Below are 23307 nucleotides of genomic sequence, written 5' to 3'. Positions count from 1 at the left end.
TGGGCATCGAAGTGGGACAAGAAACTCTGTATACATTGTTATTTGCAGATGATCAGGTGGTGGTTGCAACCGATGAGGAAGATATAAATTATATGAATCGAAAATTATTTGAGGAATATGCCAAATGGGGGCTTACTGTAAACATAAGCAAAACAGAATATTTAAAAATTGGAGGAAATACCACAGATCTGAGGCTTAAAACGCAGTTATAAAAGGCTGCAACCAGTATAAATATCTAGGAAGCATCATATCAGCAGATGGCAGAGTTAAGATAGATGTACAAAACCGAATAACCCAAGGGAAAAAATGCATCCGAATACTGAATTCATTACTGTGGTCTAATAAAATAAAGATGCATACCAAACTTCGCGTATACAGAGCAATTGTAGAACCAATTACCACATATGGTGCTGAATGTTGGACGATGACAAAGAATGAACGAGATAAAGTAGACGTTGTGGAAATGGATTATCTTAGAAGGTCATATCAAGAATGGAAAGAATCAGGAATAAGGAAATGCGAAACCGTACAGGAATTAGAGATACTCTTCCAGATAGAATACAAGGAAGGCAATTACAATGGTATGGTCACGTGATGAGAATGGAGGAGGAGCGGTGGCCAAAGAAAGCCTTAATGTATGTTCCTCCAGAAAGAAGGAAAAGGGAAAGACCACCAAATTCCTGGAGAAGAGAAATTACAAAAACAATGCAATCTAGAAGAGGGAGATTGGAGAGATAGGAAAAGATGGAGGCTGAAATGCGGGAAGCAGCAATCGCCGTAGGACCCCCGTTATATGATGATGATGAAGAACAAAGGTAACCTCTTTTGTCATATTTTATTTATTTTTTTTCTTATTTAAAACGCCAAACTTGAAAAAACTCCAATTTAGTCGAATTCGGATCAAGGCTGAAAAACAATACCTGAAATCCGGGAATTTTCAAAGAAAATCGGACCATTTTTTTTAAATATAGAGCTTTAATATCATCATTTTATTGATTATTTAACTTGTATTATTTGCGGCTTTAAACTGATTACTGACATAAAATAAATTTTTACATAAAATTTCATTCGATGGGATTGATTTTAAATAGCGCGAACGAAATCAAGAAGTTTGTTTACTTAATATGGTTGAAAAAACCGAAAAAAATGATTGATCAGCAATCATTACATCGTTGTATGCAGCATGCCTCGTAATACAGATGATTCATGTGTATACATGAATTGTTATTGTTTTTGAATCGTCTTTTCAGAAGACGATAATTAAAATACAGAAATTTTAATTTGATATGATTTTTCGGACTAGTTGGTCACACTATTCACACTACATAATCAATCATAAATTATAAATATCATAACTCCATTATTACAGTGACAAATATAATTAATTTTTTAATATGTATATTATGGGTTTTTACCGCATTTACTGCGATAATCGTATCTCTCTTCTTGACTTAGTGTAAATCGAACTTGTGGCGTTGGGAAACTCGTAACCAGCGCATGGCGTTCACGTGATAATTTTATCTGTTCGGCGGCCCAACTATAGTAATAGAGGTGTAAAAATTAAGGTATGTGTGTATACAAGAAAAAGAACTATAATTGTCGAATTAAATAAAGCAAACAAGACTTACTTGTAGAGTTTTGTCGCTTGTTCTTGTACTAGAGTGGAGTATTCTTGAAAATCGCGTTTAAACGTTTTCTCCAGAACTTTTTCCTTAAGAAGTAAATTGTCTAAGTTGGCACGACATTCATTGAGTACTTCGTTTAAACGCTTTATAGTTTCCTGGAGACGTTCGATAAGTGTCTCATTCTTTCGAATAGTATTACTGGGAAAATAAAAATAAGAAATATTATAAGATATATTACTAAACAAAAATATATGCTTGCAAACATTTATTTGACCAGCAAACCCTGTGTTGAGGGTTGCAACTCCCTAAAAATTTTAAATGGCATAAACTATGAAACGCGATTTGTCGGCAAGTAATTTTTCGATAAAAAAAAATGGATTTGTAAGCATTGAAATCCCCTTCCAAATGATGGGTCATTCAACCACTCATTATACCATTTAAATCGATATATCAATAACAAACGAAATTTGATAGATTCATCTTATATTTTATAGGCTGCTCCTTTTATAACAAAGCTAAAAAAGGCAAAAAAATTAATCAAAGAAAAATTAAAACTTACTTGATAATGTCTTCCGTAAGATATAATTTGATCCTCTCATTTTGAAGCAATCTTGCCCTGTTTATCCTTAAATTTTCTTGGTTCATACCCGAATCAATATACATCTTATACTCGACGCAATCCTTGGTTTTTTGATTGAATTTCCTTATAGAATCTCTCAAATTAGTACTGATTTTCGTAAAATCTACTTCCAACATGTTTTTGTACTTTTCTCTTTCGCCATTTAAAATGATCACTTTTTCTTCATAATCGCGAACAGCTCGTAGATCTTCTTCATTGAACTCGGCAGGATCTTTTTCAATCTAACACAAGATTATTTTTATTTTTATAAATTACTTTAGAGAGTAACCAAATAATGTAAAATCTTTTTTAACTAAATTCAATTTATAAAATTATCTGTTATTCTAAATGTATTAATTATGTTTCATCAATATGAATTATTCCAAAGACCAAAAAGCTTTTAATTTTTATCAATATTTTTACGTTGCAAACATTTGTTGCAAACACTTGTATAACTTTATTTACCAAATCTTTCCGATAATAATAAAAGTTTCAAAAGTTTCAAAAAATTTATTATTATAATTCCTGATAAATATACAAATCAATGTAGCTCTCGCCATCTATCCGCCGAGTGCATTTAAATTACTTTGAGGACGCTATTATAGTTTCTAACAGCTCCGACGGTCGCCTCAAAATTTCTCTCTTTAAACGTCCAACAGACAGGACGAAATTCTGTTTGAGTAGTCTCTTGAGGAGGCAAGTTGAAAAATTCCTTTTCTCTTACACATTTTCAAATAAATATTTATTTTAGACCCTTACCGGCTTATATAAACACGCATTGGATAATGAACATAGGGTTCAATGGAATGATTCAAGTATAGTCCTAAAAGAAACAGAGAATAATTGTGTCGCAAATTCCTCGGCAGAATGCAGTAGGATCTGATTACCCTAATTAAAATAGTTATTATTTTATATTAAATAGAGGAAGTTAAAAAAAGGAAAATACCCGTATTAGTAAGTCAGTAACATATCGAGGACACATCATTTTTGTTATTTTTTAAATAACAAACATATAAAATCACAATTTGGTGTTTATTGAGAGTAAACTAAATGTACGACCAAATGCTTACCATGTCGGGATAGTATTATGAGGTTTTTTTCCTGATTTTTTCATCATGATTTACTATGGAATCGCTTTTTACTGTCATCATGGCATGTGGTTGTCTTTGGATAAAGACAAATTACATGCTATGATTATTTTCTGACGGATATTCTCGAGTTAAAGTTGATATCATGTAATCGAATGAACTATCTTACAATAAAGTTGTCCCAGGAAGGCAACTCAGAAATATTGGCAACATCATTTTAAAGTCATCTTCTTTAAAATTTATAATATATGCCTGAATTGTCAATATAAATGAGTCAGATAAATTTAAATTATTAGAAGAATTTTTCACCAAGTAAAAAAAATTTGTTTATTTTACTAATGTTTGTCTTTTAAGAACGATTTCCGAGGTGGAAATTAAAACGTCAATAAACTTATTTTAACCTTCAATTTTGGCTTATTCCCAATAAAATAATATCTACTTTAAAATGCCACAAGAAAATAGCTTCAGAACAATATTTATTTTTATGGTGGATATTATGTTCATGCTGTGATATATTCAACGTTTCTGCCAGCCCTAGTACCTAGACGGTAAAAACAAATTGTATTGTTACGATAGATGATGACGCATCGTATGGCTCAGAACTGTAAACATATTTATTACTAATATCTTTTCTATTCAAGTATTTTCTAGATCATACACCCGGCCGGCGGAGATCCCAGGTAGTGGCCGATGGGTACCCTCCGATAAAAAACCTGCTTTTAATGGAGTTCCTTCGATGGAAGGTCATCGATTCTTCGTCGTGATTCCAGAACTAACGGTTATTTATATATATGAGACATTTTAGTTAAACGAAGAGTTAGTTAGTTTTTGAACATCGCGTCGAGTTTTTAAAATGTAACGCACGTATTATAATAAATGTAGATAAATTATATAATTATTAGTGTAAAATAAATTAGTTATATTGTACAAATAAAGACTTTAAATAAACTTGTAAGTGTTATAAGTGTAGAACCTTTAATAATAAATAAAAACAATAAATTAGATTAATAAAAACAGTTCAGTATCCTTTCTACACGCCACACAAGCATTTTAATAATAAGGGTTGTACGCATTTTATATTTTTTTATTGAACAGTGAAGATTATCTATGAACCAAACTACATTGAAGTGACTCATTATTCATCCTTCAATTACAATAACTATCCACATTCTACCTAATAAACAAATGTATTTTTTATGTGAACGATTTTCGAAATTTGGGATAAAGTATAATTTTATTTTCATATATTTCTTATAATCTAATGATAAGATTTAAAATGTTTGTTTTCTTACAATACCATTTTAATTTTAGTTCCGTATAAACACTTCTTCTGTGTAATTAAATACCGTAATCTCGGATTGTTTATTTCTTTTCTGTAATGACGTAACTTTTTAAACGTAGAATCTTTCAACAACTTTTTGTTTCTTACAAAATAATAAAGGTTAACTTTGTATTAAATTTTTCATTTTATTTCTTTGTCTGAGCTCGTTTCCTTGCGAGGATAAACTATTAAAGAATGGCGCCCATTTTAATTTTAAAGATAATACAAACAGTTTTTATATGATTTTTGAAGGAACTGCACCCAAACTCTTCGACACGAGCAGAAAGGCCTAGATTGTTTGTGTACTTAAGTAAATAGTTTGCTTACGTTACAACTTAGAATGAGACGTAGCCGGATATAATATATGTTTATGGATGCTTCTATTAACATAATTTTTATCACAAACCTTTTTAAGGACGTTTTTGAAAAAGTGAATCTATTAGTATTATCGAAGAGATATTAATCACCATATCAACATTAGGAGCTTCACAGTTATCACGGTAGGATCCAATAAATTAGTCTTTGATGTTATCAGAATAATTACCAGGTTGAAGCTCAGACTAAGACTTGAAGATAGCACACACAATTAAATATACTCACCATACACTCAGGAAGCGGAACGTCCTTCTTTATTTCATCTTCCCATTTGATCTCCAAAACTCCGTTCATCATTGCCATCAACGCTCTTTCTTTAAAGTCATCCGCCAGCAAGGCTAAACGTATTCTTTCTTCTTCGGCGGCTTTGGCGTCTAAAATAACTTGCTCGCTGGGACTTATGTAGGGAGTAACAGTTAATTCGTTCTCTTGTACTTCAAGAATCATTGTCGGTATTTCTTCCTGCGTCCACTCAGGATCCTCAATGTCAAAAGTGATTTTTTTGTCGGTAAAGTGGTTGTACTCTCTAATAATGTGACGCAGTCTTTCATGCTTTTCTTTTATGCTTTCCATTTCACGTTCCTTCATTTCTGCCATTGCGTTGAATGCTACGTTGTAATGCCGCTTCAACTTGATAACTTCTGACTACAATAGAAAGTTAACAAACCTGTAGTTACGTAAGGTAAGGAAATAGGTACCAAGCAAATTTGTCGGTGATTTTTTCTTATGTTATGTTAAAATCCATACTACTCCAAACATAATGTAATTTTGAGTGGTGGTCAAATCATTTTGAAAAATTCAGTTTTTAAGCAGGCAAAGAATGTAAGATGGCTGGGCGCAAGGAAGACAATGATGTCTTTTATAAAAGAAAAATTGGAAAGCAATCGAAATGAAATTCAAGTACACTTATAGTTTCTAGCACTGAATATTATAAAAGTAAAAAGAAAGAAGGTAGTTCGGTTGATTTTCGCTTCGTAATAAATTTCAAATAATTGGCGGTTGGTTCCAAGTTAAAAAATTCAACAGATTTAAAGAATAAATGTTAAAAGTTAGTACATGTTGATGTACAATTCGGTACTATATAAATTATTTTATGTATGTTGACAACACGTTTTCTTTTGGTTGGTTACTGTACTTATACTTGTAAAACAATAAAACTTATTTCTTTTCTGATTAAATATAATAATAGTGTTGTTATTATTATTAACCTGCGTAAAGAGGTTATGTGCCCAGCTGCAGAAATTTAGAAAAGTATTGTATTCACAATTTTTGCACGTGTTTTATTTAGCTATTGCTTCGTTCACCAATCAATTTTTTATGGCTAATGTAAAACAATTTAATGGAACCGGTTTTGATTCGTGGGCCTAGGACTGACGATAAGTACAAAGACTTTGTTAAAAGTGATTCTACTGCAAAGGATATTATTGTTCAGTTAGTTGGGGATAATGTTTTGGACATAATTAAAACCCAAGAAACTTAGATGGGAATGATAAAAGCTTTTAAAGCTGTTTACGAAAAGACAGGACTTCAGTCTCGAGTACAAATTCAGAAAAAATTGCGATCCCTTAGTACTTAAAGGAGACGGCAACTTCTGTGAGTTTTTGGTGGATTTTGATAAAACATTAAGATCATTAAATGATGCAGGAGGTAAAATAGATGATAAAATAGTGAAAAGATCACCACACTTTTGTCTGCAATGCCTGACAAATTCATATAGTTCAGTTGTAACATCCATTGATATTTTATTCCGTTCTGATCCATCCAAAGTAACTGTAGATTTTGTGAAAAATAGTTTAATGGGAGAAGATGATCGCTTAAAAACAAAGGAAGTTACTAATATACCTGTTCCTTCGCATGCCTTTGTTGGTGATGATAAATATAAAGGTAAGAGCAAACATACTTTTAAAGTTCGTTGTTATCACTGTCATGAAATGGGGCATATTCGCAAGAAATGTCCAAAACGATTGCCTAAAAATCGTGAAACTGCTAATATGAGTAATGTTGAAAATAAAGAAATTGCATTTCTTGGTAATCACACAAAACAGGAAGTTGCAGTCAGCTGTGATTCAAATGTAGTGAATAGTGTACATCTGGTTGTGGATAGTGGTTGTACAAATCACCTGTTTATGTCAAAATACATTCAATTTTTGACTTATTCCAAAGCAGTGGATAGACAAATAAATGTAGCAAAGATTGGTGAAACTTATTTTTCTTCTAGTGCCGTCTCAACTAATGAAGGTTGGCTATAACCATTGCAAATTCGTCTCTATCTTCAGCTTTTCTTAAGAGCGTCTATGTGTTTAACTCGGTCCAGTCGCGAATGTTTTTCAGCCAAGATATTTGTCGTCTACCAGGACCCCTTTTTCCTTCGATTTTATATATATATATATACCCGGTATTTAGGCGGCACACGCCCTTCCGGTAGGGATCTATGGAGGAGTATCACCGAGCCGCAAGCCCTTATCTCTTGCCGTACTGCTCCACCATAGGCCGATCAGATACCAGCATATTCTAGACTAAGCCGCAGATCCATTTTAGAATTTTAAACTGCTGTGTTAGCCTTTTTGTTTTCTGTCACCGAGCTGGGGATCGAACTGACATCTCTCGCAGTGAAGCGAAGGAGAAGCCAGCCGCCCAGCCCGCTTGGCTATCCTTCGATTTTACCTTTCATAATCAGCTGCAACAACTCGTATTTAAGTATCATTTCTAAGTATGTGTCCCAAATATGCTGTCTTTCGCCTTTTAATTTTGGTCAAAAGTTCTCTGTCTCTTTCCATTCTATGCAACACCATTTCGTTCGTGATGAAACTATAGCAGCAAAATTTTGGGGTAGTTTCTCAGCTATATTTAAAGAATGACTTTCAGTTACTTTGATTGACTTTTTGTTTGTGACAATCTTTCTTACAACTTATTATCAGTAAGACAAATTGAAGAAAAAGGTTTTTGTGAGATTTTTGAAAATAAGGAAGTAAGAATCATGATGGGTGATACTGCAATTATTACTGGAAAATTGATTGGTAATTTGTATTTGATATAATTGCAATTGTATTCAGATGTTTGTTAACATTGTTCGAGATACACCTGAGTTGTGGCATAAGCGGATGGGACACTCTTGTAGATTTCCTGTGAGTTCAGTATGTGAGATATGCTTGAAAGGTAAGCAGACACTTTCTCCATTTTTAAAGAGTATCCCAAGTGATAGGAAAGCTCGACGCTTACTTCAATATGTGTCCACAGATGTGTGTGGAAAAATTAGCTCTTCTACTTATGATGGCAAACAATTATTATGTTTCATTCATTGATCATTACAGTTATTTTGGAGTGTTATACATTATTAAAGAAATTAATGAAGTGGAAACATGCTTTAGGAATTTTGTAGCCTTAACTGAATCAAAATTTAACATAAAAATAGAGTATTTGAGATGTGATAATGCTGGAAAGAATAGTTCTAAAAGCTTTAAAGGTTTTTGTACTAGTAAAGGAATAACTATACAATATTCTGTACCCAGGAATCCAGAGCAAAAAGGATTATCGGAAAAATACTATTGTATTATTTTAGATAAATCTAAATGTTTCATTGTGGACAGTGGACATTGCTGACTGCTGAAGTTTGGTATGGTTACAATCCTAATTTGAGCAAAATTAAATTATTTGGATGTAATGCTTATGCACATATTCCTGAAGATGATCGATCTGGGAAGTTTGCTGAGAGATCAAGAAAATTTATTTTTATGAGCTATTATGACAATGCATATCGCCTCTAAAACGAGCAGTGTTTACATCTTGTTCAGTTAGATTTGATGAAACTTGTGAAAGTGAATCTCCAGTTCATGTGATAAGACATAGAGGTGTGGATGAGCAAACTATTACCGAATCTGTTAAAATTGAACCTGAAGTAACACAACCTGATAGTAATTAAGAACACGAGATACGTATAGACGTATGCCTTTTTATCTTTATGGCTATGAAGTGAGTATGATGATGGCTTCATCTGCTGGATGTCTACCTTCTGAATTACCTAAAAACTACACTGAAGCTGTTTCGATGGGGATGGGGAATGGATGGAAGAAGGGCATAGATAAAGAACTTTTGGCGTTAGAAAGCAACGGTACCTGGACTTTGGTAGAACCTAAGGCTGATGATGTAATCATTGATTAACGATGGGTTTTTGTTGAGAAAAATGTTGATCGTCAGTTAGTGAAAAGAGCTCGATTAGTGGCCAGAGGCTATCAGCAGCCAGCATTGGACAACGAATACGTTTATGCACCAGTAGCTAGATTAACCACCCTGAGGGTACTGTTAGCTATTGCTGTAAGTTTTGTCCAGTGTCGATTAGGTGTAGTATGTAAGTACTACTGTAATTACATACTACTAGTGTAGTATGTAAGTTGGTAAAAGCTTTATATGGTTTACGAGAAAGCCCTAACTGTTGGAATAGAACTATTAATAAGCATTTATGTAATTTAGGATTTAAAAGATCTAAGGTTGACCCATGCGTGTATTTCAATGGAAAACCTTATGTTTTGATATGGGTAGAAGTTGGTCTTGATAAACAATAAATTACTAAAAATGATTAAGTTTCTGTTCGTGCATATGCTGACTCAGATTTTGCGAGCGATGCTAATGACAGAAATAATGTTTCTGGATACGTTATTCTTTGTAATAATAAAGTTGTAAAGTGGTGTTATAAAAAGCAATCTGTAGTTGCTCTTAGCAGCAGTGGGAGACAATACTTGTTTTGTGAACGGGATTAGGACTGGTGTGGTCCAATACAGAAACAGGAAAGCCAACCTCTCATAGGGATAAAGGAAAAATTATGAACAACTAGAGTACAAGTAAAGTGATGTAATCTGAAAAATAAAATAAAACATAACTTAAAAATGACGTTTATTAGGAAAAAACGCACGGTAGAAAAAGAATAGGTCAAATATAGAAATATAGATTTAACAACAAAAAACATCCAAATACAATAGTCAAACGACACGATAAAACTTGTTGAAACATTGAAAATAACGTCAGGTGAAAATAAATGACATAGTTATGTAAAATATAAATAGCTAAACAGTGGAAAAATACCATTTCCGATAATTTTAAAAGTCTTACCTCTGCAATGGCTTGTTGTAAATCGCACTGGTAAAAAGATACTAACTGTCGTTGTTTGTAATGCCACGGATTTCTTTCAACATACAGGCTAGTAACCGCTCCAACAAGAGCTATTTGTGATTCTATGGATATCTTACTTGTTGTATCTTCAAGCAATCCTCTCGCTTGCATCGTTATGTAATCTTGGTTGTTGTATTTAGGCCGGTACTTCAGTTGCGCTAACAATTCTCTTAAAAAAAAAATAGATTCATTTTACCAATATCAATTAATTTTGGAAAATATTTTAATACAATTACGAAATTTTGTTTGCCAATTGGAAATCGTAACAGAAATATACTGCCTGATTGCCTAAAAAGTGAATAACTGGATACTGTGGCCGCAATTAGAGACGAGTACGACAAGTATAAAATTGAAACAATTTCGGAAAAATATGGCGTTAAGATTTTGAGACTGCCGCCTTACCATTGCGAGCTGAACCCGATTGAGATGGTGTGGAGTCAAGTGAAAAGGTATGTGGCTTCAAACAACGTCGATTTTAAAGAAAAAAACGGTAGAACGGTTGATAAAAAAGCTTACCAACGCGTATCTAAAGACAGTGGCATAGTTATGTGAACCACGTCAAGAAAATAGAAGAAAACATGTTTGCGGTGGACACTTTGCAGGAAGATATTGAACCGGTGATGAATGAAAATCGTATTTTGAGAACGATTTCCGAAGTGTAAATTGAAACGTCAATAAATTTACTTTAACCTTTAATTGTGGCTCATTCCCATTTAAATAGTATTTACTTAAAAATGTCACAAGAAAATAGCTTCAGAACAATATTAAGAAACCGTTATGGGCCCAGCGTTATTCAAAATTTTCGGAGATTGGAAATTCTTTACAAGAAACTGGCACATTGTCAAAATTCAATCAAATTTTAACGAAGATGTAAAGACAATAACCTAATACCAGAGGGCTGCTTAAAGTTACGTCCAGCAGATTCTAGCAGAATTATATAATATTTATAATATTTTTAACAATATTTTTTGTTGAACAAGTTATTGTAAGTAGGTATTTTGAGAACGATTTCCGAAGTGGAAATTGAAACGTCAATAAATTTATTTTAACCTTTAATTGTGGCTTATTCTCATTTAAATAATAATTACCTTTTGGATAATTTTTCAAATTTTTATAATAAATATATACCATCATACATCACAAGAAGTAAGTAACGTTTTTTAAAATTGATAGTTGCCTTTTTGGCCTCGACATTGTAGGCAACAGTATGTTTGTGGTTAAAAAATCTGAGGGTAAAAAACACCACCCTCAGATTTTTCAACTGTCTATCTATTGATCTTATTCCCTGTTGTATGAGAATAGATGTTGTATATATATTTCCTAGTCGTCATTTATTTCTTAGAATGTTGTCAGGACCCTGTGCCAACCATACTTGTTAATGAGCCACACTGTCTATTGTTTCTATTTGAAGTTCTTCTTCTTCTTCTAATGGCGCTACAACCCTTTGTGAGTCTTGGCCTGCTTAACAATGTTCTTCCATTCTGCCCTGTCGGATACTTTCCTTCGCCACTGCCTGATGTTCATGGTTTTAAGATCCCTCTACGTCGTCTATCCATCTTTTACGGGGCCTTCCTCTTGTTCTGTTTCCTTGGGGCTTCCATCTCTGGACTACTTTTACAGCTCGATTATCTGGCATTCTTTCTAGGTGACCAAGCCAGTTTAGTCTTTTTGACTTTACAAATCTGACAATATTTGCGCTCTGCATTAGTTCATCCAGCTCGTGGTTCATTTTAATTCTCCACGAACTATCGCTGCATTGGGTTGATCCAAATATCTTCCTTAGTATTTTGCGCTCAAATATTCTCAGTTGATTTTCATCAGTGGTTGAGAGGGTCCACCTTTCACATCCATATGTGACCACTGGTCTAATTACTGTTTTGTAGATTCTCAGCTTAGACTCACAATTCAGTAACTTACTTTTCATTAAGTCTTTGTATACATAAAAGCACTTATTACCGCTAAGAATCCGTGCTTGTATTTCTTGACTGATGTTGTTGTTGTCATTTATTATTGAGCCTAGGTAGGGAAAAGTGGAGGCATATTTGTAGGTATGGTTGTCTACCTTCAGATTCTCATGTTCATTCGATTTTGTGCACTCCATATATTTTGTTTTGCTTTCATTTATATATAGACCAAACGTAGCAGCTTCTCGTTTCAGTTCTATAACTTTTTCGCTTAATACCCTTTTGTTGCGGCTTATTATGGCAACATAATCCGCATATGCGCATATTTGCATAGATCTTGTATTAATACAGCCAGTTTTCTAACAACAGCTTCTAAAGTTAGATTAAAAAGTGTTGTTGATAAGGCATCCCCTTGTCTAACTCCATTTCAATATCAAAGGCCTGCGTCATCCATCTATTCTCACCATAGCTTTGGAACCCTCCAGAGTCATTCTTATAAGTTTAAACAACTTATTGGGTATCCCTTACATAGATAGTTGCTTTAACATCTTTTGTCGATCTACTCCATCAAACGCCTGTTTGAAATCGATATAAAAGTTTCTATTTGAAGTTATTTACTTTTATTTTCTTGTGGAGAGTTTGTTATCGGGTTTTTTCCTGTAAATCTTCTATAGCTTCAGATCTTTTTGTAATTCGTATTAGGTGGGTCGTATTTAGTGACATACCTTGATTCTGTTTGTAGGTCAATCATGGCCGAAGACTAATTCACGGAAGACGCAGAGAACGCGAGAACTAGACGTGTTTCAATTGAATAAATTAATTACTACTAAACAAATTGAAATGTTTGCTCCCCTGCACCTATAAGATTTAATTACTAAATTAACTCATGTGTACTTACTCTGGAGGTATTTTTAACCAAGGTTCAAAAATACAATTGATAGAAAGAAATTCTTCAATTTTTCGTTGTTCTTCTACCCATGCTAGACGCCTGATAGCTGCTTCGTTTCTTGGAAGTAAGGTGTAGATGGTTGCTATCGTTTTCTGGAAAATTCCTCGAACTACTTTTCCGCGCACTCCCATAGGATCCCAATACGTTTTCTAAACAATAAAAATTATTATTACTACAAAAATTGTCAAACTGATGGGCAAAGTTATATATATATATATATATATATATATATATATATATATATATATATATATATATATATATATATATATATATTATATATATTATATATATATATATATATATATATATATATATATTATATATATTATATATATATATATATATATATATATATATATATATATATAAAAGATTTAATCTTTTAATTTCTGTAAGTATTGTAAATCTAAGTGTACGTCAGTGTTTTGAAATGTTTGTTTTTTACAGTTAGTCCCGATGAAGCCATCAAATAAATGGCGAAATATTGAGCTTTAGAAAAAACAAAGATTTTTATTTAATATAGACCACATACCCGATATTTCCAACATATTTATAAATTGTTTTTTGGTCGAAATAATCACGTTAAATATATATATATATATATATATATATATATATATATATATATATATATATATATATATGGTTTCCATAACACCTTGTATCCAAGACTTGGCTTGTCTTCCCCGTTTCCTTCTATTACTTGGATTGTATTCCATAGCTCTTTTTGGCCATCTGTTGTCGTCCATCCTCTGTACGTGTCCATACCATATTAACTGTCTAGTTTCTATTCTTTCAGAAGTTGTATGTACTCTATCTGTTTTTCTTCTAATTTCAGAATTAGGTATACGTTCTACTCTTGATATACGGCAAGCTCTTCTCAGGTAGTCCATTTCAACCGTGTCAACTTTTTTCTTTCCTTTGACTGTCATTTGCCAACATTCTGCTCCATATGTAAGAATGGGCTCTACAATTACTTTGTAGATAGTCATTTTAGTTCTCATAGTAGCTTTGTTGGACCAAAGTATCAAATTCAGAATTTGAACACTCTTTCTGCCTTGTTGCACTCTATAGTCTATATCTCGTTCCGTTGCTCCTTTACTGCAGATAATACTTCCCAAATATTTGTATTCGTAGCACCTTTTCATTTGTCTAATTTCCAAATCCGGGTCTTCGTCTTCACTGCCTATTCGCATATATTCTGTTTTAGACATATTCATACTCATCCCCCATTTTTCGTATTCATCTTTGAGCTTTCTAAGCATATAATCTGCATCTTCTTCACAGCTTGCAATTAGTACTTGATCATCTGCAAAGAACAGCGTTGTCAGATAATGGTTGTTAACCTTCAATCCCATTCCCGCACATTTTTGTCTCCACTGGTGCAGTGCTTCTTGGATATATATTTTGAATAGGGTGGGGGAAAGACAACATCCTCAAGCCTTTCGTTACTGTAAATACCCTTGAGAAAGTATTTCCTGTTTTTACAGTGCTTTGAGGACATTTATAGATGTTCAGTATTGCTTTTAGATATGTTTTACTAAGGTCCGTTTTCGTCAAGACACTAAATAAGAGTTTTAAAGGAACTGTATCATAAGCCTTCTCCAGATCTATAAATACCAAATGCGTAGGGAGGTTTCGAGCTGTTCGTTTTTCAATTACTTGTTGAAGGGTAAATGTGTTGCCCACGCACGATCTTCCTGCTCTGAAGCCGCTTTGTTCTTCAATTTCTTTATACTCCTCTTCTATTCTTCTTTTCAATATACGACCATATAACCTTCCCAGTGAGCTAGTTACGGTAATGCCTCTATAATTTCCGCATTCTTTTCTGTCTGCCTTTTTATAAATGGGGCTAATGTGGACCAAAGTCCAATCGTTTGGAATCGTTTGGCCTTCAATTAAGCATTTATTAAAAATATTCACTAAGCTTTCCAAAAGAGCATCCGGTCCATGTTTCACCAACTCGATGGGAATGTCTCCAGGCCCGGGTGTTTTTCCATTTTTCATTTGTTTCAATTCTTTTTCAGTTCTTCTTTGTTTATCTTATGCACCTCTGAGTTTTCTGTCATTGAGAAGATGGTCAGGTCTTTCCATAAATTCGTGCCTACTTTCTGTTAATAGCGTTTCGTAATATTTTTCCCACTTTTTATTTTGAATCAGGTTTATATTTCCCTCATCTTATCTTTCTTTTCTAATATTTTTTATGAATTTCCAAGCTTGTGTCACTTTGGTTCCTCCTAAGCATCGGTCCATCTCTTCGCATTTCTCTTCCCACATTTCGTTTTTTCTTTTAGTGACTTCCTTCTTTGCTTCCCTGTTAAGTCTGCTGTAAATTCTACGGTCCTCTGAGTCTTTCGTGGATAGCCATGTTTGATAAGCTTTTCTTTTTGTCTTTAATTAATTTTCTTACTTCTTCGTTCCACCACTCAGCATTTTTTCTTTTGTCAGCTTCTTCGTACCCCAATGCATCTTTGGCCGCCTGATGAATGCAATTTTTTATATCTTGATATTCTTTTTCGGCTGTTTCTCTTCGAGTTAAGTGAGTTAGTTTTGAGGCTAGTCTAAGTTTGTAGAGGAATTCTACTGATTCTTGTTTGAGGCTATCACTATTATATCTTATCTTTGTGGAAGCTGCTACCTTCTCCTGTTCAATTTTATTCTTGTTTACTTTCCTGTAGTGTATGGTTATTTTTGCGACCACCATATATTGGTCAGATCCGCATTCGGCACCACTATACACCCTTACGTCATTTGTTTGGAGCCTTTTGTTTTCTGGTTGGATGAGATAGTCGATTATAGATTTTATAATGTTACTTGGATAACTATGGTAATTCTAGAGTTAATACATGCAAACAGAGCTCCAACCGGAGACGGAAGGAGCGCTTTTATTAGATCAAAACCACTCGGTGGCGGGTTCGCTCGTCATTGTATAACTTTGTGACTCTATAAATAACTTATTACGCTGAGAGCACGGTCTCGCACCGGCGACACATCTTTCAAAAGTCTGCCTTATCAACTGTTGATCGTAGATTCTGCGTCTACCATGGTAGTAACCGGTAACGGGGAATTTGTGTTCGATTCCAGAGAGGGAGCCTGAGAAACGGCTACCACATCCAAGGAAGGCCGCAGGCACGGAAATTACCCAGTCCTGACACGGGGAGGAAATAACGAAAAATAACGATACGGGACTCAGCCGAGGCCCCGTAATCGGAATGATTATACTCTAAACCTTTAACGAGGATCAATTGGAGGGCAAGTTTGGTGCCAGCAGCCGTGGTAATTCCAGCTCCAATAGCGTATATTAAAGTTGTTGCGGTTAAAAAGCTCGTAGTCGAATCTGTTCTGTATCCGTATCCCACGCCGCCAGTTCAACGTACGTGGTGTCGTGAGACGTCCTGCCGGTGGAATTAGCTAGGCCGGCCCAACTCAATCCCGCCGCGGTACTCTTGACTGAGTGTCGAGGTGGGCCGGCACGTTTACTTTGAACAAATTAGAGTGCTTAAAGCAAGCAAAAAACTTCGCCTGAATTGTGTGCATGGAATAATGAATTAGGACAAAAACAATAAATTTTGATAAATTATAAATAAATAATATAATAGCATAATAAATAGTATAGCAACCAATAGAAAAGTACAATTAACCTTTAATGTCATGAATGCCAACTTCGAGAGAAAGTTAGTTATTTGAAAGTTTCTCTCGAAGTTGGAATTCATGACATTAAGGGTTATTTGTATTGGTTGCTATTCTAATTTATATTAGAATTAGAATAGAGAACGATATTTTAAAGAATAAACATTTATTCACCACATAATTCAATGAAAGAATTCGATACTCACCGTTACATATTTAGATACTACATTCTGTGCTTCGATTAGAGCTTTCAGGTATGTTTCCGTATTCTTGCATTCATCTCTATTTTTGGCCTTTCTTTGGTTATATGTATTAGTGTCTAAATAAAATTCCAATAGGTCGATTTTTTCAATATCGGCTGCTCTTAAATTACTTGTAACCAATGATTTTAATGTTGATTGAATACTGTGGAACTCCTCCAATATTTCGGTTTTTTCTTCTTTACAAAGAGCCTCCTCCTTCAAAGCTCTTTCTATTTCATATACCTCTAACCATGTTTTATTAACGTAAGCACCTAAAAATATTTTATACTGAGTCAATATGCATATATTATTTATACCGGATGATAAATCGTCAAACGAGCCATAGGAAACTCAATGGTAAATTCTAAACTGCTGAATGTTTGCTTCCCTAATTATTTTAAAAGTCATGAGATACTATTTTGGAGGACTGAAATCTGTATAATATCGAAATATCGATGCAAAAGACAACAAAAAGGTGTTGGGGAAGGACCGAGCTGTATTCACAGAAAAACAAAAAGCAGAATAATTGGTGCTACACGTACTAGATTTAGAGATACGATTCTTTGGAGTCACCATTTCAGATCTTTGCGCATTAGCATACATCTAGCTGTATGCAATGGCATTCGAAACAATTTCAACCATGCCAAAAAATTAGCTGGCTTAGACTGGGATGAATTCAGATATCGGCACCCCGAAATTAATTTAAGGCAACTAGAATAGACTTCTGCGGCAAGGGCTCAGGTATTAAATAAACATAACGTAACAAAATATTTTTAATATCCTTAAGAATGTTCAAGAGAAGCGAGATAGGACTCATAATTGTTTAGTCCAGTAGGTCCCAGATTCTCGCTCTGAAGGGTAGGCCTCAAGTTGACATCGGCTGAAAAAGATCGGCTATCAACCTTTATTGTGTGTATGTCAACTGGAGGGAACTTTATTCCACCATTAGTGATTTTCCTAAGACCCACAATAAAAGCAGAACTTAACGATGGAGCTCCAACTGGAACTATTATTGTCTGTCATCCATCTGGATGGATGCAAAACGAGATTTTACTTCCATGGTTTAACCATGTTCTGATTTATGCAAAACCATCAGTTTCAGACCAAGCCTTCGGCCATTCAACCCATACAAAATACTTAACATTTATTGAAAAAGCAATAGAGAGCCACACCAAGCCATGAAAAATATTCTAAAAAACAACCTGGAAGGGTTGTAACCCAGTTTCAAGCTTCCTGACTTCTTGTAGAAGGCTTTTTAAAGGCAGCAACCCCAGTAACAGCAATACATGTGGCGAAATTAATGAATGAATTAATTCGAAAGAGCGACATTGTGCCACTAATCCATGATATTTTCACAGAGCTGGTTACGTTGTTGCTGAATGCACTGATGTGCTTCTTCAACAGCTTAGACCTGATCACTAATAGCATGAAGCACGTCAAACTGAAGAGCCCGTACTTGAGTCAGCTTAAGAAGGCATAAACCGACCTTTTAAACATCCACAAAATCAATCTAAGGCTGGACAAGAAATTCTGTTGCAAGAAGGTGCGCTTCAACAAAGACCAACTTCTAGTTTACAACGTGGGGCTTCTTCCAGCTGACAAATACGACCTTCCTTCGCTATAAGCCAAAGAAATATTATTCCATTAACAAAAACTTAAGCTGTTAAAAAAACAAGCAGAAAAAAAGAACTTCTGTGTGTTGACCTCAAGACCATATAAATTGGAATTAGAACAAGCAAAAAAGGAAAAAGAATAAAATTAAAAGGAAAGGAGATTAGACAGATTTTTAAGACATAAAAGAAGAGAGAGAAAGAAGAAAAACAAAAAAGGTTTTGCCCAAAAGAAAAAAACAGACACAGTGCCAAGCAAAGCAGAAATAAGATATCAAAAAAGAAAGTGGGGAGTAAAGGTGACACCCCAACTATAATTTGAAGAAGAGTCTGACAGTGATGTAAGTGACGATAATTGTCTGTACTGTAGTGAATTGTATTCCTGTTCAAAGGATTGTAAAGGAAGGGTAAGATGCTCTGGATGCCACCGCCGGGCCCACGAAGCTTGCTCAGCTTGTGAGGAGGCAAACAACGGCTTTTTGTGCGAGCATTGCCATTAAGAAGAAAGTCAACTGAACCACGTTATTAAAGCTAATTTAATTTTTACAACAATCACAGGCAAAGTGGCCACATATTGAAAAAATATTTTAAAAACAAATTATTATATTAGATGATATTTACAGAACTACTCAGTGCACCGATAGACAGGTAACTGAATATGTAAGATATACACGTAATCTTTGTTTAGTATTTGGTTTTATAATCAAATATCTTTCGTTATTTTTTTAACGCGGTGCTAGATCATTGACTGAGTTGCACTAAGGGTTATCATAGCAAAGATAGTTGAAATACGAGAAAACCTTCGAAATTGTTCATCCTAAAATTCGCTTGCCCTAATCCTATATACCTACTAAATAATTTACTATTTTTACTGAGAATTAACCACAATTTTAGTTTATAATATGTTAATTATTATTTATATTTATCTTACCTTCCGGTTTAAAACCTAAAGTGGGCCTTTTAAACATCGATGTAAACTTATTCGACGTAACTAAGGATTCTAGGTTATATCTTAACTCTTCATCTACTTTAAAATTGTTGATTTTGGTACAACACAATATTTTATCCACTCCCATACTGACGACATACCTTCCCAGAGAATCCACGTAGGCTTTTTTAACTCCTCCTTGGTATCGGTGATGGGCAACAACGACAGCTATTTGTTTTTCGAATTTTGAATCACGTACAAATATAAAACCGTCGAAGCCCCAAGTTATTGCGTAATTATCCATATGTTTAAATTGGTAAGATCGCAGTTGATGTCCCGTTTTGATTTCTTTTATCACTTTAGCTGTACTTTCCTAAAGAAAAATCATCGAATATGAAATGGGTTCTAAACACACATCTCGTAATCGTCGATAGCTTGATAATCAATTAAATTAGACAGAAAAATTGATAGAAGAAACTTGAAAAGAGTAGGGGAAGGTAGCCATGAAACGGACGTGTTATGCAACGGACAGTCGCTGTAACTGCTTTAACAATTTAATCTAAGCTCCACTGCGGCACACCATGGCAACGTTATATCCATTACGTCAGTTCTTGAAGAATCCGAGCTAGAATTTTAATTTTCGGGCCCTAAAAAGTAAATTTTTTGTGCAACTTCCGAACCGCATTTGAAAAATATCAACTATGCGTTGCTTTGAAGTGGACATGCAATATAGTATTGAAACGGACGTTCGTTTCAATGCATTGATGTCTGTCCGTTTCAAAACACAATGTCAAAAATTTACTTTTTATATTATTTTTATTTTGTTTTAGACGATAAGCGTAACAAAGAGGAAGAGGGTTCGTCCCACAAGTGAAAACATTGACCTGGCAGATGACCTTGAAGATGTCCTAGAAATAAAGCAACCAATTATATCAACGGCGGCCGCACATGGTATTTCAAAGTCATATCTGGCAGAAATTTGTAAAACTGCTAAGAAAGATGAAGGTAAATATCATCATCCGCCGGACATTGGTAATAATAGTATATTATTTTATGAGGCGGAGAAGCATGACTTTTCTTGACGCGCCCGATATTACGCGCCGAACGAAGTGAGGCGCGTAATAGAGGGCAAGTCAAGAAAAGTCGCTTCTTTGCCGAATAAAGTATACTATTTTTTATTCAAACGTAGCAATTTTCAACCATAAATAGTACAATTCATACGCTATTTTTACTCGAAATTAACTGTGACAACTATCAAAGTCGTCTAGATGTTAGAAATTAAAATAATTAAGTCGTCGGTGGGATTTGCGTCTCCCTGGTTACAGTTGTTTGCAATTATTAAAGAGAGCTTATTGTTGTTGCAACCGCAAGCGCAAATTTAGTGCGAAAATGGAAAACCTAAACGAAATTGAGTCCGCGGCTAATGATGCAGTAGCACGTTTGGGGCCCTCCAAGTCCGGAATAAAGTATCGGTTAGCGTACAAGCACTTCCAAGAGTGGTGCGATACAAGACGAGTACGGCAAGTTACCGAAGACGTTTTACTGGCATATTTTAATATAATGGAAAATGAAAATAAATGGAAATCTTCTACAATGTGGTCACGATACTCTATGATAAAATCCGAGTTAGTTATTAGAAAAAATGTGGATATAAGCAAATTTTTAAAGTTAGGTGCTTTTCTGAAAAAAACAAGCGAAGGATATACTGCAAAGAAGTCTAAAGTTTTCACTAAAGATGAGTTTGATAAATTTTTGTTTGAAGCGCCAGATAAGTTGTATTTAGGATTAAAGGTAAAAAAAATTATATTGCAAAGCATGTAGTATACTCTACTAAATTATAAAAATATTTCAGATTGTTTTGTTAATTGGGGTTACCGGCGCCTGTCGATGCGACGAAATGGTAAAAATGAAGACTGTGGACATTGAGGATAAAGAAAATGTAATAATTATCAAAATCCCAGACAGTAAAACACGACAAATTAGATCTTTTACGATAATTGGTCAAAACTACATTAAACTGTATAAAAAGTATGCATCACTGCGGCCTGAAAATTTCACAGAAAACCTATTTTTTATCCAGTACCAAAATGGAAAGTGTTACCGAAGCGTCATGGGAATACATTCGATCAGCGCAGTAGCCCAAAAAGTAGCTAGTTATTTAAATTTAAACGATGCAAGCGCATACACGGGTCACTCTTTACGACGAACTTCAGCATCACTTTTAATTGATGGAGGCGGAAATCTAGAATGCCTCAAACGACATGGGAGCTGGAAATCAAGCACGGTTGCCGAAGGATAGATTCAATAAGAAATAAGAACGATAATGCTCAAAAAATTTTAAACCCTCATGATTCGCCAACATCGGGAATGATTGCTGAAAGTTGTTCTTGACCATCAGTATCATCAACAATTACCAATGCGTATCAAGAGTCAGGAACATTTTTGCACGGTTTCAATTTTGAAAATGCCTCATTAACTAATTGTACTTTTAATATTACTATAAATAGAAATGATGTTTAATTGTTGCTAATGACATTTGTATTGTTGCTTTGTGACATGTTTCATATTGTTGCCATGACAACATTTTTCCCTCCGCCGTAAAGAAATGGGAAAAAAAACTGCTGCCGGCGGAGACATCAAACTTTGACAGGATCAAGTTAGATAAGTAATGTCATCATTATTTGACGTTTGAAGAAAAACGAATATTTTCTGTTTTGCAAGAAAACATGCTATAGTTCGTCCCAAACCCTTCTTTCAGTGCGTCATAGTTGATCGAATTCTCTCTAACACATTAAGCTAGAAGTGACAGAAAAAACGTGAGTCTGTGATTATTATACATAGAACTTAGAAAATTATTTATCGTAAAGCTAATTCTACTTACGGATGTATAATTGGTTGGAGTTTAGAATACGCTAAATAGATATCCAATCAATGATGCGCATAAATATAATTTGACGCAGAAGGTCTCGATTTTGACAGTACTTTCACAACGTCAACTGATAAAATAATTGTCATTCCAGGTTAGTATTATCAGACATTTTACAGTGAAAATTTAATTTTGTATTTATTGTCATAAAAATATTTTAAATATGCCGAGATATATCGAGAAAGAACAAAGTCACGAAAAGATTACGATCCTGCAACTGTCAAATTTAACTAAAATGTCATGCAATAATTCTCGACATTCTTAAAATCCTATATTATGTCAAAATTAGTGACGCACTGAAAGAAGGGTTTGGGACAGACTATTGTAGCTGACTATTTAAAAACGTGAACGCGTTTGTAGCACTCGTAGATGTGCTATGGAATTACTACCGTACAAACTAGGAAGTTGGCTTTTCAATACGCCTAAACAATGTAGCACCTACTATTTGGAACCAACGTGAAAAGGCCACTAAGGATTGGTTACGTGGTTTTATAAAACGAAATCCTACTCTTTCTATCAGAAAGAAACGAACTACATCTTTTAATACTGAAAATGTAGCTAGCTTCTGTGATGGTTTAGAAACGGTTTTAAAGATATTTACTTTTGAGCCACACATGATATGGAACATTGACGAAACTGGCTGGAGTACCGTAACAAATCCTCCTAAGGTCATAGCAGTGAAAGTAATAAAACAGGTTGGCCAAGTAATTTCGACCGAAAGAGGCAATTTAGTGACTATGATAGGTTTTATGAATACTTCTGAGGGCAAAATTCCTCCAGCATTTGTGTTCCCAAAAGTTCATTAAAAAGATTTTATGCTAAAAGATGGTCCATCCAAAGGTGCTTTAGGTTTAGATAATCCAAGCGGTTGGATAACAGAAGAAGGATTTCTATTAGCAATTAAACATTTTATCAAGTATAACA

The 23307-nt window shown here is 34.3% G+C and overlaps 1 protein-coding gene across 1 annotated transcript in view; it reads right to left on the bottom strand.

Annotated features, from left to right (window-relative positions):
- LOC140439297 (cilia- and flagella-associated protein 43) overlaps nt 1-23307 on the bottom strand; it is a 62176-nt gene that overhangs the window by 19459 nt on the left and 19410 nt on the right. Inside the window, exons 9-15 of the mRNA XM_072529123.1 lie at nt 19461-19830; nt 16884-17191; nt 12994-13193; nt 10132-10360; nt 5254-5673; nt 2185-2486; nt 1629-1823 (exon numbers count right to left, since the gene is read on the bottom strand). Coding sequence (XP_072385224.1) covers nt 1629-1823; nt 2185-2486; nt 5254-5673; nt 10132-10360; nt 12994-13193; nt 16884-17191; nt 19461-19830 — 2024 coding nt within the window. The remainder of the gene's footprint in view (nt 1-1628; nt 1824-2184; nt 2487-5253; nt 5674-10131; nt 10361-12993; nt 13194-16883; nt 17192-19460; nt 19831-23307) is intronic.

Source organism: Diabrotica undecimpunctata, chromosome 4 (assembly GCF_040954645.1).
Source record: "Diabrotica undecimpunctata isolate CICGRU chromosome 4, icDiaUnde3, whole genome shotgun sequence".
Lineage (NCBI taxonomy): Eukaryota > Metazoa > Arthropoda > Insecta > Coleoptera > Chrysomelidae > Diabrotica > Diabrotica undecimpunctata.
This window is presented reverse-complemented; position numbering and strand designations above follow the sequence as displayed.